Source organism: Rosa chinensis, chromosome 7 (assembly GCF_002994745.2).
Source record: "Rosa chinensis cultivar Old Blush chromosome 7, RchiOBHm-V2, whole genome shotgun sequence".
Classification (NCBI taxonomy): Eukaryota; Viridiplantae; Streptophyta; class Magnoliopsida; order Rosales; family Rosaceae; genus Rosa; species Rosa chinensis.
In genome coordinates this window covers 40,613,538-40,629,491 of record NC_037094.1, presented here as the reverse complement: position 1 = coordinate 40,629,491, position 15,954 = coordinate 40,613,538, and the positions used below count along the sequence as shown (strand labels likewise).

General features: G+C 40.4%; 1 protein-coding gene across 1 annotated transcript in view; it reads right to left on the bottom strand.

Moving 5' to 3' along the window:
* The window catches only part of LOC112175918, a gene marked incomplete at both ends in the record, with an annotated part of 102,879 nt that overhangs the window by 49,422 nt on the left and 37,503 nt on the right, over positions 1–15,954 (bottom strand). The window contains 2 exons of the mRNA XM_024313655.2: positions 10,377–11,124; positions 11,260–11,622. Of these exons, the coding sequence (XP_024169423.2) occupies positions 10,377–11,124; positions 11,260–11,622 (1,111 nt within the window). The remainder of the gene's footprint in view (positions 1–10,376; positions 11,125–11,259; positions 11,623–15,954) is intronic.

Sequence of the window (15,954 nt, the reverse complement as noted above, 5' to 3'; positions counted from 1 at the left end):
GCGACTATCCCTATATCGTATCTCACCAATAGTAGTGGTTTCTATTGGGCTCGACTTACAACTTGGAATCAATTGAGATATTAACTATGTTTATAATAATAAAAAATAATAAAAAATGATGTGTGACCTGCTTAAGGTATATTGGATTAAACATGACCTTGTCGAGGGTAGCTGTTCTATAGTTCCAATACACAAATGAGGTCCTCTGTTCCAGTACCTAAGTATGTAAATGTAAAAGTAACTTAGATAGTAGGAAAGGCATAATGTTTGTATTCCTAACCTTGTATATGTTTCTAACACTTGACCAAGGAATGAGCACGTGTGAACAAGGAGAAAAGTCCAGGCTGAAGGACTATAAATATTAAGCGCTGCATGGGAGGCAACCCATTTCAAACGAAGCTGTGAAGGAGCCATCAACGAGAGTTTGACATTTCTATCCCTTCACTTGCTTAGGTTGAATTGTACTTGGGTCTTTGTTTGTTTGTTTGTTTATTTTACCCTTCCCTTATTTTCGTAGCCCCCCATATTTAGGGTCTATATACCATACTTTTTGCCTACATTAAGACAATGTAGATTCTAAGTGTGGGGTGGGTTTACACCTTTATTTCAGTTAAAAAAAAAAAAAAAAAAAGAAGAAGTTGGTTTTATAGAGTCTTTTTGTGTGTTTGAGTCTTAGGATGCCTCTAATGTCTAGGATGAACATGTCTCTGAATTCATGGCTGAAGGTTTTCACAATCGAAATAGGACTTAATTGAATTCTGTGGTTAATCGACATTGTAATGCTTGTATGAAGATTTGAGATAGGATTGTAACTTGGTTCATTAAGCATGCTAGGATTAAGTCTGATTCATTTTACCCTAAGTGAGCTGTTGAGCTAAAATACTTTCTTTTCGAGTGCTTATTGATAAATTCAAAATTTCATGGCTGTATTTGCAAAACCTCATCATTCTTTGAAAATCCAATGATCATGTGCCATAGATTTTAATGGACTAGAGAGTACTAGAACTCGGCTGTTGTGACTGTCAAAACTTGTATGCCATAATATGCACTGATCCTGGATAGGATAGAAGGCATTAGGGTAACCACCATAGCCAAACAAGCATGTGTCCCCAACTGTGCCCGTCGTGGGACTCCTTAGAATGAACCCCTTTGAGCCTACGTTGAAAACCTTTGTTTCATCACCCTCACTACCCTACCATGAGCTTAGTACAGGATATCTCTACCCTTGTCTTAGGGACTTAGTAGAGCATGACATAGTATGTAGGGGTGACGATGAAAGACAAGTGTGGGGTGGGAAAAAAAAAAAAAAAAAAAAAAAGAAGAAGAGAAAGAAAAAAAATTGCCGTAAAAAAAATGAAAGAAAATGAAAATGAAAAAGAAAGAAAGAAAAGCGGCAAAAGAGAAGAAAAATTGAAAAGAAAACTCTTGGGAAATTGTTGAAGTGTGGTTTTGGACTTTCAAATTTGTAGAAGGCTCAAAGTTGAAAATTATGCCTTTGTCCATTCCCATGTTGGTTAGAGTGAAGGTTTGGCCCAAAACAATGATATTTGGTCTACAAAAATGATGACATAAGGTGGTCCTTATGTGCTCTGCTAGGTCCTTAGGATTTTTGTATCCTTAATCTTCATTTCGAGAACCCTAGCTTAGCCCCATTACAACCTGTTTTAAGTGCTAACTTGATCCTTGAGATGGGCAGTCTTTGGTTAGTGGAGTCAGGTACGCAGTCGAGCTTATGGTTTAGGTCCATTTGTGCACTTAGTCATTTCATGAGGTCTTTAATAATTCTACACAAAATGCGTTTCTTGATGAAATATACAAGCTGTTTGTTGCCTTACAATTTGTTCTCTTGCATATACTTGAGTGTGAAGCTTTTAAGCATAGCCATTTCTGAGAGAAAAATCGAGAGTATGCCCTATGAGTTTGGATTGGACTTGTTCGAAACATGCTATCATTCACTGTATAACTTAAGTTCTCCATATCTTGCTTAGTCATATGAATGTCACATGTTTATTAACCATGGAATTATCTATGCGATTTTGATTAAGTGTTTAACGTGAAAGCCATGAGTTTGGAGTCTCTGAGACAACAGTTAGGAGCAATAGAGTCATTTACTGCTTTTCGTTGAGTCTTTGTTTTGTTTTGTATTTTTGTTTTGCTAAGGGACTAGCAAAAGCTAAGTGTGGGGTAGTTGATAGGAGCAAAAAAGTGTGACAATATTATTAATTATGTGCCTCATTTTAGCCTTATTTCTCCCTTAGTTTAGTGTTTTGAGTCATTAAGTCATTTTGAAAGTCTTGTTGAGTGTTTGGAGTGAAATAGGCGGAAAAGTAAAATTCATGAAAAATCCTAGCTGGATCAGGATTCCTAACTGTCAACTATTTTTGCGGTCTTTACATTTTAATTTCCCTTTATTTTCTCTAGAAAATTCTGATATTCTCCTGCTTGTTGTAGGAAACGTTGCCTGGTTGAACTCTTGGAAACAGCAATGATGGAGTCATAAAATGAAGCATTAAGATATTTGACCAAGCAATGAAGAAGGGAAATAAAGGAGAAAAGATGTTTTCAGTTGAGGAATAAAAGAAAAAGATGTTTCCGCTGGAAAATAAATAAGAGAAAGACGTTTTCAGTTGGGGAATAAAGGAAGAAAGACGTTTTCAGTTGAGGAATAAAAGAAAAAGATGTTTCAGCTGGAAAAATAAATAAGAGAAAGATGTTTCAGCTTGGAAATTAAAGGAATTGCCCCATTATGAGAGGAGTTAAGGCCATAAAGAAGACGTTTCAGTTGAGAAAGCCAACCAATGCTCCCCTATAAATAGGCAACGTCCAGAACTGAATTTGCATCACTTCCCAGCCAAGATCATTCCAAGACTACCCAATTCACTCCTCAAACCTCCATATCTTACAAGACCGTGACCACCATCCATCCATCAATCTACAAAGCTCTAAGGCGCTGAGTCAAGGACGCTCCACCACCATAGTAGAGACAAGTTCATCACCGTGTTGCTAAGCCGCTGAGGAAAGCTTCAAAGTGTAACTATGACTCTACTTATAATTTTTGTTTCGGTTTTGTGTGTTTCAATTTGTGAGTTGTGTAATTGGAGACATGAAATTTTCAGAATATTTTTATTAATATTTTTGAGATTTTCAGTTTATTATTGAGTTAATTTCGAGAATTCTTTTATGATGCATGTTACAATCTTGTGCCCTTTTACGTGTTTAGGTAATTTTCAGAGTTAGGTTAATAAGTTTGCATGCTAGAATAATGGTGAGAGTTCTTGTGTGTTTTCTTAATTTGCCAAGAGTAATTGTTATTTGTTAAGGCGCTGAGTTAAACAAGTAGCAATTAGTTCTAAAAAGTGGTAAAAACTATGTTCAATGGTTTAACGATTCTGGAAATTACGTGTTAAATTCTATGTCTAATGGTTAATTTGCACGTGTGAGTTGATTCGAGGGTTAGATAATACTACTAGTTAAGAGAATTACGCTGAGTGTTTTCGAAAATTAGTAGTATTAGGCTTGGTAAGGACTTTTCCGATTCAAGCCTACATTAGAATGAATCAGATAAGTGGATTGATCCGCTGAGGCTTTTCATTTGAGCTCTTATCTAGGCATTTAAGGTGGGCACATTTTTGTAGCATGTTGAAATGAATTTTCTGTTTTTACACTTAGTAATTTCTGAGTGGTATTGGTCTAGGTTAGGGAAGTCGATCATTGTATATAGTTTTATTTGTTTTGTTTTTATTTTAAGTAGATTAGGAACCAAAATTCAAAACCCCCCATTTTATTATTTTATTTGTTAATTGACCTTTTTGTGTAGGTGTACCCTACAATCCCCGGACTGAACGATCCCTGCTTATCCTATACTGACAACTACATTTTGCAGGGTTAAATTGTGAGGCTATTTCAGCCGCATCATTCTCCTCACAAGTGTCTTTCAACTTGTCCTCTGGGATGGTGACGCCTTCCTTTGTATAGCCTACCCCACTCTCAAGGGTAGTGACTAGGGTATCCTCATGCATAACATCAAACATTTTCTGCGCAAGTTCATCCAAAATGTCAGCAGAAAAACAATCATTAACCTCTAGGGGATACCTCATGGCTTCAAAGATGTTAAAGCCAATAATGTCACCATCGAACTCCATTGTAAGTGAACCTTCATACACATCAATCTTCGTCCTAGCTGTCCTTAAGAAAGGACGTCCCAAAAGCAATGGAGTTGAACTTACAGGGGAGTCCTCCATTTCCAACACATAGAAATCAGCTGGGAAGATAAGATGGTTAACCTGTACAAGCACATCCTCCAACAAACCTCTAGGGTATGCATTGGATCTGTCAGCTAACTGAATGATAACGTTGTCAGATTTAAGTTCCCCTAGACCTAGGGTTTCATAAACAGAGTAGGGCATAACATTAACAGATGCACCTAGGTCTAGCATAGCATTCTTAAATCTAGAGTTACCAATAGTACACGGAATAGTAAAGCTTCCAGGATCCTTACACTTTGGAGGAATCTTTCTCTGAATCAGGGCAGAGACATTCTCACTTACCTTTACCACCTCCTTTTCACGGTTTACTCTCCTAGTAGTGCAAAGCTCTTTGAGGAACTTGGCATACTTAGGGACTTGCTTGATGGCCTCTAGGAGGGGTAGGTTCACTTGCACCTTCTTGAAAGTTTCCAAGATGGCTTGGTCACTTTGATCCTTCTTAGATTGGGCAAACCTGCGTGGGAAGGGCATGCAAGAAGTAGAAGGGTTAGCAATAACCGAATTTGTTAAGTTAGAATTTGTTAAGTTAGAATTTGTTAAGTATTGTGCCACTAGGAAGCTTCCCAGTCTCATGAATCTTGCTCATGAAGTCCACAACTTGGCCCATCTGCTTCTTAAGATCTGCAATATCCTTAGTGTGGGTCTGTTGTCCTTGAATCAAAGCTTGAGTAGAGTTTGTCAAGGCTTGGGTGGAACTAGTCAAGGCTTCCAACGTTTTGTCATAGTGAGACATCGAAGGTCCTGAGTTCTGTTGAGGAGGAGGCATGTAGGGCCTTTGAAAAGATGATCCTTGGAATGAAGGCCCTTGAGGACGTTGGAAGTTCCCACCAAGAGGATTCTGAACGTTATCATTGTTGGTCCACTTGAAGTTGGGATGGTCCCTCCATCCTGGGTTATAAGTATTGGAGTAAGGGTCATGTCTAGGACGTTGAGGTCCTCCTTGATATCCTCCTTGATACCCTCCAATAGCATTTGCAGATTCCCATCCTCCATTCTCATTGAGTTGAGGGCACTGATCTGTAACATGCCCTTGCATAGAGCATACTCCACAAGCTATTGTTGCACTTGGTCCCTTGGAACTTACCACTTGATTCATGAGTAGAGTAAGCTTACTCAGTTGGTCTTCAATGGCAGTATTCTTGCTCATCTCATGCACCCTACGAATAGAGTGTCCTACCCCCTCATATTGTTGGGAGTTCAAGGCACGATTAGCTATAAGCTCCTTCCCAACTGCAGGTGACTTATCCACAAAAGCTCCTCCAGCTGCAGCATCCAACATTTGCCTTTCCAAGGGTAAGAGTCCTTCATAGAAACATGTGAGTAGGGTCTCATCCTTCATCTGATGTTGAGGACATTGTGCAAGTAAGGAATTGAACCTCTCATAGTAAGCAGCATAGGACTCATCATGGGCTTGCTCTATTCCACTGAGCTTATTTCTAAGTGTGATGACCTTAGAAGCTGGGAAGTATTTCTCCATTCAATTCACCTATGTATAAAGTAAATAGGGATCGTTCTATTCCGGGGATTGAGGGTACACCTGTCATTGTCAAACAATTAAACAATTAAAATTAAAACAAAGTATATTATTTACACAATATAGACATATTTACGAAAAAGGGGGGGAATATTTTTGATTTTGGTTTTCGAAAATTAAACTAAGTTAAGAAAATAATTAAAATGCAAAAACATAAAAATACAAATGGGATGCAAGAACAAAGATCAAACCGAAATATATAATTAAAATCAATTCAAATTCATCATTGTTCATCATAGTCATGCAAGAGGAGTTGATCATGTGAAACGTTCAAAAGCAAACAATTTCCCATATTTTACTTTCAATGCTAATTAACCTAAGTGAAAGCACCTAGATTACTCCTATCAAACATGCAATCAAACCCTAGAAAGCTAGTCAATCATGTCATGTTTAATGCACTAAGCACCTAGAAAGGCTATCAACTCAAATGTGCAACTTAGTATGGAAAAGTCCACCTAATTGCAATCTTCTTTGCTTAAATTCGGTTTTTGTACAAAACCTTTACTACTTATTGATTCAAGAACACAAAACCAAAAAGTTGATCCATGTTCTCAAATTCGTAGCAACATTCACATAAAAACCCTAAATGTTTCGAACCATTCAAGATTATCATACAAAAGATTTCTATCATGTGATGCGGCTGAAATAGCCTCACAATTTAACCCTGAAAAATGTAGTTGTCAGTATAGGATAAGCAGGGATCGTTCAGTCCGGGGATTGTAGGGTACACCTACACAAAAAGGTCAATTAACAAATAAAAGAATAAAATGGGGGTGTTCAAATTTGGTTCCTAAGCTACTTAAAATAAAAACAAAACAAATAAAACTATATACAATGATCGACTTCCCTAACCTAGACCAATACCACTCGAAAATTACTAAGTGTAAAAACAGAAAATTCATTTCAACATGCTACAAAAATGTGCCCACCTTAAATGCCTAGATAAGAGCCAAAATGAAAAGCCTCAGCGGATCAATCCATTTATCTGATTCGTTCTAATGTAGGTTTGGATCGGAAAAGTCCTTACCAAGCCTAATACTACTAAATTTCGAAAACACTCAGCGTAATTCTCTTAACTAGTAGTATTATCTAACCCTCGAATCAACTCACACGTGCAAATTAACCATTACACATAGAATGTAACATGTAATTTCCAGAATCATTTAATCATTAAAGCATGATTTTTACCACTTTTTAGAACTAATTGCTACTTGTTTAACTCAGCGTCTTAACAAATAACAATTACTCTTGGCAAATAAAGCAAACACACAAGAACTCTCACCGTTATTCTAGCATGCAAACTTATGAACCTAACTCTGAAAATGACCTAAACACGAAAAAGGGCACAAGATTATAACATGCATCATAAAAGAATTCTCGAATTTAACTCAATAATAAACTGAAAATCTCAAAAATATTAATAAAAATATTCTGAAAATCTCATGTCTCCAATTACACAACTTGCAAATTGAAACACACAAAACCGAAACAAAAAATATAAGTAGAGTCATAGTTACACTTTGAAGCTTTCCTCAGCGGCTTAGCAACAAGGTGATGAACTCGTCTCTGCTATGGTGGTGGAGCGTCCTTGACTCAGCGCCTTAGAGCTTTGTAGATTGATGGATGGATGGTGTCACGGTCTTGTAGGTGATGGAAGTTTAAGGAGTGAATTGGGTAGAGTCTTGGAAAAGTTTTTGGCTAGGAAGTGATAGGCAATGAATTATCTTGGCTGGGAAGTGATAGGCCGGGAAGTGATAGGCAATGAATTATCTTGGCTGGGAAGTGATCTTGGCTGGGAAGTGATGCAAATTCAGTTCTGGACGTTGTCTATTTATAGGGGAGCATTGGTTGGCTTTTGTCGATCATACCCTTCATCATTGGACGGATGAGATTGCACCGTATTTCCTTTAATTTTCCAGTTGAAACATCTTTCTCCTTTAAGGCCTTAACTCCTCTCATAATGGGGCAATTCCTTTAATTTCCAAGCTGAAACATCTTTTTCTTATTTATTTTTCAGTTGAAACATCTTTCTCTTTTATTCTTCAACTGAAAACATCTTTCTCCTTTATTCCCCAACTGAAAACATCTTTCTCCTTTATTCCCCTTCTTCATTGCTTGGTCAAATATCTTAATGCTTTATTTTATGACTCCATCATTGCTGTTTCCAAGAGTTCAACCAGGTAATGTTTCCTACAACAAGCAGGAGAATATCAGAATTTTCTAGAGAAAATAAAATGTAAAGACCGCAAAAACAGTTGACAGTTAGGAATCCTGATCCAGCTAGGATTTTTCATGAATTTTACTTTTTCCGCCTATTTCACTCCAAACACTCAACAAGACTCTAAAAACGACTCAATGACTAAAAACACTAAACTTAAGGGAGAAACAAGGCTAAAAATGGGGTACATATTCAATAATATCGTCACACTTTTTGCTCCTATCAACTACCCCACACTTAGCTTTTGCTAGTCCCTTAGCAAAACAAAAATACAAAACAAAACAACGACTCAACAAAAAAAAAACAAGTAAATGACTCTAGTTCCCCTAACTGTTGTCTCAGAGACTCCAAACTCATGGCTTTCACGTTAAACACTTAATCAAAATTGCATAGATAATTCCACGGTTAATAAACCTGTGACATTCATATGACTAAGCAAGATATGGAGAACTTAAGTTATACAGTGAATGATAGCATGTTTCGAACAAGTCCAATCCAAACTCACAGGGCATACTCTCGATTTTTCTCTCAGAAATGGCTATGCTTAAAAGCTTCACTCTCAAGTATATGCAAGAGAATAAATTGTAAGGCAACAAACAGCTTGCATATTTCATCAATAAATGCATTTTGTGAAGAATTATTAAAGACCTCATGAAATGACTAAGTGCACAAATGGACCTAAACCATAAGCTCGACTGCGTACCTGACTCCACTAACCAAAGACTGCCCATCTCAAGGATCAAGTAAGCACTTAAAACAGGTTGTAATGGGGCTAAGCTAGGGTTTTCAAAATGAAGATTAAGGATACAAAAATCCTAAGGACCTAGCAGAGCATATAAGGACCACCTTATGTCATCATTTTTGTAGGCCAAATATCATTGTTTTGGGCCAAAGCTTCACTTTAACCAACATGGGAATGGACAAAGGCATAATTTTCAACTTTGAGCCTTCTACAAATTTGTAAGTCCAAAACCACACTTCAACAATTTCCCAAGAGTTTTCTTTTCAATTTGTCTCCTCTTTTGCCGTTTTTCTTTCTTTTTTTTTTTTTCATTTTCATTTTTTTCATTTTTTTTTTCATTTTCTTTCATTCATTTTTCACGGCAATCTTCTTTCTTTTTCTTGGTTTTTCCCCACCCCACACTTGTCTTTCATCGTCACCCCTACACACTATGTCATGCTCTACTAAGTCCCTAAGACAAGGGTAGAGATATCCTGTACTAAGCTCATGGTAGGGTAGTGAGGGTGATGAAACAAAGGTTTTCAACGTAGGCTCAAAGGGGTTCATTCTAAGGAGTCCCACGACGGGCACAATTGGGGACACATGCTTGTTTGGCTATGGTGGTTACCCTAATGCCTTCTATCCTATCCAGGATCAGTGCATATTATGGCATACAAGTTTTGACAGTCACAACAGCCGAGTTCTAGTGCTCTCTAGTCCATTAAAATCTATGGCACATGATCATTGGATTTTCAAAGAATGATGAGGTTTTGCAAATATAGCCATGAAATTCTAGAATTATCAATTAAGCACTCAAAAAGAAAGTATTTTAGCTCAACAGCTCACTTAGGGTCAAATGAATCAGACTTAATCCTAGCATGCTTAATGAACCAAGTTACAATCCTATCTCAAATCTTCATACAAGGATCACAACGTCGATTAACCACAGGATTCAATTAAGTCCTATTTTGATTGTCAAAACCTTCAGCCATGAATTCAGAGACATGTTCATCCTAGACGTTAGAGGCATCCTAAGACTCAAACAAACAAAAAGACTCTAAAACCAACATTTTTTTTTAAATTTTTTTTTTTTTAAACTGAAAAAATTCTGAAAATAAAGGTGTAAACCCACCCCACACTTAGAATCTACATTGTCCTCAATGTAGGCAAAAAGTATGGTATATAGACCCTAAATATGGGGGGGCTACGAAAATAAGAGAAGGGTAAAACAAACAAACAAACAAACAAAGACACAAGTACAATTCAACCTAAGCAAGTGAAGGGATAGAAATGTCAAACTCTCGTTGATGGCTCCTTCACAGCTTCGGTTGAAATGGGTTGCCTCCCATGCAGCGCTTAATATTTATAGTCCTTCAGCCTGGACTCTTCTCCTTGTTCACACGTCATGGGGTGCCTCCTGGAGGGGTATCTCTTCCAATGTGTGCCCCACCAAGGACTCATAGTAGGGCTTGAGACGATGCCCATTTACCTTGAACTCCTTCCCCGTCTTCTCACTCTTGATCTCTACAGCACCATGAGCAAACACATTTATAACTATAAATGGGCCAACCCAACGAGAACGAAGTTTACCTGGGAATAGCTTAAGTCTGGAATGGAATAACAGAACTTTCTGGCCCACTTGGAAGCTTTTTCCGCGAATCATTTTGTCATGGTAGGCCTTTGTCTTCTCCTTGTAGATCCATGAAGCATCGTAGGCCTCATTCCTTATCTCCTCAAGCTCATTTAGCTGTAGCTTCCTATGTAGGCCCGCTTCATCATAATCCATGTTGAACTTCTGGACAGCCCACCAAGCCTTGTGCTCTAGCTCCACTGGAAGGTGGCATGCCTTTCCGTAGGCCAACCTAAAGGGAGACATCCCAATAGGCGTCTTGTAGGCCGTTCTGTAGGCCCACAACGCATCATCCAATCTCTGGCTCCAATCCTTCCTTGTCGGGCCCACTGTCTTCTCGAGTATCCTCTTGATCTCCCTGTTGGATACCTCTGCTTGGCCACTGGTCTGAGGGTGGTAGGGCGTGGACACCTTATGGGTTACCCCATACTTCTTCAGCAAAGCCTCGATTGTACGGTTGCAAAAGTGAGAACCTCCATCACTGATTAGCACACGTGGCACTCCAAACCTGGAAAATATGTTAGTTTTCAAGAAACCTGCAACCACTTTTGAATCGTTAGTCCGGGTGTCTTTTGCTTCCACCCACTTTGATACATAGTCCACAGCCAATAGTATATATAAACAACCATTAGACGAGGGAAATGGGCCCATAAAGTCAATGCCCCAAACATCAAAAATTTCTACATTTATTATTGGGCTCATGGGCATTTGATCTTTTGGGCCAAGATTACCAGTCCGTTGGCACCTATCACAAGAAATACAAAACAAGTTTGCATCCTTGAAGATAGTGGGCCAATAAAATCCACAATCTAAGACCTTCAAGGCTGTTCTACGAGGCCCAAAGTGGCCTCCACAAGCCTCACTATGGCAAAATGACATAATTGACCTATGCTCAGACTCTGGGACACATCTCCTAATGACTTGGTCACTACAATGTTTCCATAAATAGGGCTCATCCCAAATAAAGTGCCTAGCCATTTTCTTCAATTTATCCTTACTAGCTTTGGAAAGTGTGTCAGGAAATGTCCTAGTGACTAAATAGTTAACTATATCCGCATACCAGGGCACACTAACCTCTATCCCAAAGAGCTGCTCATCTGGGAAAGTTTCCTGTAGGGGCTGGACGTCCTCCTCGTGTACTATCCTGCTCAAATGGTCCGCCACCACATTCTCGCAGCCCTTCTTGTCCTTGATCTCTAGGTCAAATTCTTGAAGCAACAGGATCCATCGAATCAATCTGGGCTTGGCCTCCTTCTTAATCATCAGATATCTCAAGGCTGCATGGTCAGAGTAAACAATTACTTTAGAGTGCAATAAATAAGAACGAAACTTATCTAAAGCAAAGACTACAGCCAAGAGTTCTTTTTCAGTGGTGGAGTAGTTGAGCTGCGCGTCGTTGAGGGTCCGAGAAGCATAGTAAATAGCATAGGGTCTCTTATCCTTCCTCTGGCCTAACACAGCTCCAACAGCATAGTCCGATGCATCACACATAAGCTCGAAGGGTAGACTCCAATCCGGAGGGCATATGATGGGGGCCGTGGTCAACAACTCCTTGAGCTTTTCAAACGCCTTCTTACAATCCTCATTGAACACAAAGGGCACATCCTTTTGCAATAGGGTACACATAGGTCTCGCCACCTTGGAGAAGTCTTTGATGAACCGCCTGTAAAATCCTGCATGGCCAAGAAAAGAGCGTACCTCCCTCACAGTTGTGGGGGAGGGTAAGTGACGTACAAGATCAACCTTAGCCTTATCTACCTCAATGCCCTATCAGATATTATGTGTCCTAACACTATTCCTTGTGTCACCATGAAGTGACACTTCTCCCAATTCAGCACAAGGTTAGTTTCTACACACCTCTCAAGTATCAATCCTAGATTCTCTAAACAAGTATCAAAATCTTTACCGAAGACACTAAAGTCGTCCATAAAGACTTCAATAATATTTTCAATGTATTCTGAGAAAATGGAAAGCATACATCTTTGGAAAGTACCTGGTGCGTTGCATAAGCCGAAGGGCATGCGCCTATAAGCAAAGGTCCCAAAGGGGCATGTGAAGGTCGTCTTCTCCTGATCCTCGTGGGCTATGCAGATCTGGTTGTACCCACTATATCCGTCCAAGAAGCAATAGTAGGAATGGCCCGCTAAGCGCTCCAACATCTGGTCAATAAAAGGCAAGGGCATATGATCCTTCCTCGTTGTGGCATTCAGCTTCCGATAGTCGATACATACCCTATGACCAGTGACTAATCTCTGGGGCACTAGCTCATTATCCTCGTTCTTCACCACTGTTACCCCTGACTTCTTGGGCACCACTTGCACTGGAGAGACCCACTTACTATCAGAAATGGGGTAGATCACCCCACAATCTAGCAACTTGATCACCTCGTCTTGGACCACCTTCATCATGGGCGGATGTAGACGTCTTTGGGCTTCTCTTGTGGGCTTGGCGCCATCTTCTAACAAGATCCGGTGGACACACGTGGTTGGACTGATCCCCTTGATATCTGCCAGAGTCCAACCAATGGCAGTCTTGTGCTTCTTCAACACGTCCACCAACTTTCTTTCTTGCTCTACCTCCAGCGTTGATGATATGATCACTGGGAGGGTATCCTTTTCTCCTAGGTACGCATACTTCAAATGCTCAGGGAGTACCTTCAATTCTAACTTGGGTGCCTGAACAATAGAGGGTAGCATTTTATTAGTGGAAACCGGAATTGACAAATATGAAATTGACCTCTTTATAGGCTGAGCCTCCAGTGAGGCCACAGTCTTGATCACTCTAGGCTCCTCAGCATCCCACTCAACCTTGGGAATAGGTTCCCCATTTGCATCATATCCGACCCCCTCCTCTAGGGTCAGAGCCAATTCATCCTCAACCATTGCTTCAGAGAAACCTGCGCGAGTGAATCAACTACATCAATAGCAAAGCAAGGTTTCAAATCAGAAATAGGGTACCTCATGGCTTCAAGAATGTTGAAGCGTATAACATCACCATCAAACTCCATGGTGAGAGTCCCTTTGTACACGTCGATTTTAGTTCTTGCAGTCCTCATAAAGGGACGCCCTAAAAGTAATGGAGTGGTATTTAGGGGCGATTCCTCCATGTCCAATACGTAGAAATCCGCAGGGAATATCAGATGGTTTACCTGCACAAGAACATCCTCAACATACCCTTGAGGGTATTTGTTAGACCTATCAGCAAGTTGAATGACAACATTATCCCTCTTAAGAGGGCCTAGACCTAGGGACACATACAAATTATAAGGCATAACATTTATGGATGCCCCTAAGTCTAACATCACATTTTCAAACCTGGTGTCACCAATGATACAGGGAACAGAAAAACTCCCTGGGTCCTTCAACTTTGGTGGTAGCTTCCTCTGGATAACGGCTGATACCGTCTCGCTCATTTTCACCACCTCCTTCTCTCTTGTCTGCCTCCTTGTGGTGCATAGCTCCTTTAAGAACTTGGCGTATTTAGGCACCTGTTTGATGCACTCAATCAAGGGCATGTTCACTTGAACCTTCTTGAAGATTTCCAAGATCTCTTGATCAGATTTATCTTTCTTTGTCTTGGCAAACCTGCTTGGGAAAGGTATAGAAACAACTGGGTTAGTCTTAACTAAACCACTAGAGTTGGGAATTGTACCTTTGGGTGCCTCAGCTTGGGGCAAGTCAACTTCCACCCTTGATGTAGCTGGGTCCTTCTCAACATCCTTCTTAGACACCTCCACACCGTCTTCTTCTTCATTATGGGCCGCTTGGGCCTTCTTGTGGGCTCTGGGAGGGTCAACTAGTACTCGCCCACTCCTAGTGATGATGGCTTGGGCGTGCTCATTCCTTGGGTTAGGCACTGTGTTGCTTGGAAGTTTCCCTGTTTCAGCAATCCGGCCCATGAAATCCACCACTTGGCCCATTTGATTCTTGAGCTCTGCAATATCCTTTGAATGGGTCGCCTGTCCTACAACCAAAGCTTGAGTAGCCGTGTTAAGTTGTTGTTGCCCTGCAGCAAGGGACTTCAACAGTTCATCATAATTAGGGGCACTCAAAGTATTAGAAATAGGAGGTGGAGGGACAGAATTAGGAATACCAAAAGTTTGAGGTACCTGAGGCCTCAAAAACAAACCTGGTGAGCGCTGAGAATTCTGACCTGGGCCTTGAGGTGGTCTCAAGGTGTTATCATTGTTGGCCCAACGAAAGTTGGGGTGGTCTCTGAGCCCAGGATTGTAAGTATTGGAGTAAGGGTTGTACCTCGGGCCTCCTTGACCTCCTTGATACCCTAGGGCGTTAACAGATTCCCATCCTTCTGGAGAGGCAAGATGGGGACATTTATTTGTGGGGTGCCCTTGAGTCGAGCACATCCCACACACTTGAGCCATTGCTCCTCCTCCATTAACGTTTAAGACTTGAGACAGCAGAGTAGACATCTTGTTAACCTTGTCTTCAAGAGCAGAGTTAGTGGACACCTCATGTACCCTCCGTTGAGAGGAAAGCACCCCCTCATATTGTTGATAATTTAGTGCACGATTAGTAAGTAGCACCTTGGCATCAGCAGGTGTCTTATCCATAAAGGATCCTCCAGCAGCAGCATCTAACAGACCACGCTCATTAGCGGTGAGTCCTTCATAAAAATAGGTAAGGAGGGACCCCTCACTCATCCCATGGTTAGGGCATGATGCTACAAGGCTCTTAAATCTATCCCAATAATTGCAGAAATTCTCCTCATGTCCTTGCGTGATTCCACTAATCTGCTTCCTCAAAACAGTGACCTTTGAGGCAGGAAAGTACTTCGTAAGGAACTCGCCCTTCATCCTATCCCAAGTGTTGATAGTCCCAGCAGGCAGCTCGAATAGCCAAGTCTTGGCCTTGTCCTCCAAAGTAAAGGGAAATGCCTTCATCTTCAAGATATTGATATCAGCTCCTTTAGGGCACATACTCCCACAGACAAACTCGAACTCCTTGAGATGCTTGTTGGTGTCTTCACTACTCATCCCATGAAACTTGGGTAGGTGATGCAGAAACCCACTCTTTAACTCAAAATCATCATTAAGCCCCTCTCCTGGTTCTGGATAGGCAATGCATAAGGGTGCAACACCCCCACCTGTAGGATTAGACAGTTGCCTAATAGTCTCAGCCATTGGTGCCTGTACTTGCTCAACACGGGCGTGCTCTTCCTCTTCTTCCTCTTCAATGACCTCCTCTTCTTCCTCTTCCAAGACTTGTTCTTCTCCTTCTTCAGAATGGTCAGGTTTGTTGATCTCCTCGGTTGATCTAGTTGAGGAGTTATAACCTGAATAGCTAGAGTCCTGAGAATCCCTCCTTTCTAGAGGAAGGCGGTCTGAAAAAGTGAGTTCTGCCCTTTTCTTAGCACGTTCCAATTTTTCAAAGAGCTCCTTAGTCTTATCAGAGACAGTGGACATTCATGGACCTTTAAGACCAAATCAAGTGTTAGTAACATATACAAGGTTCGAAATACAAACATTATGCCTTTCCTACTTTCTAAGTTACTTTTACATTTACATACTTAGGTACTGGAACAGAGGACCTTGTTTGTGCAATGGGACTATAGAACAGCTACCCTCGA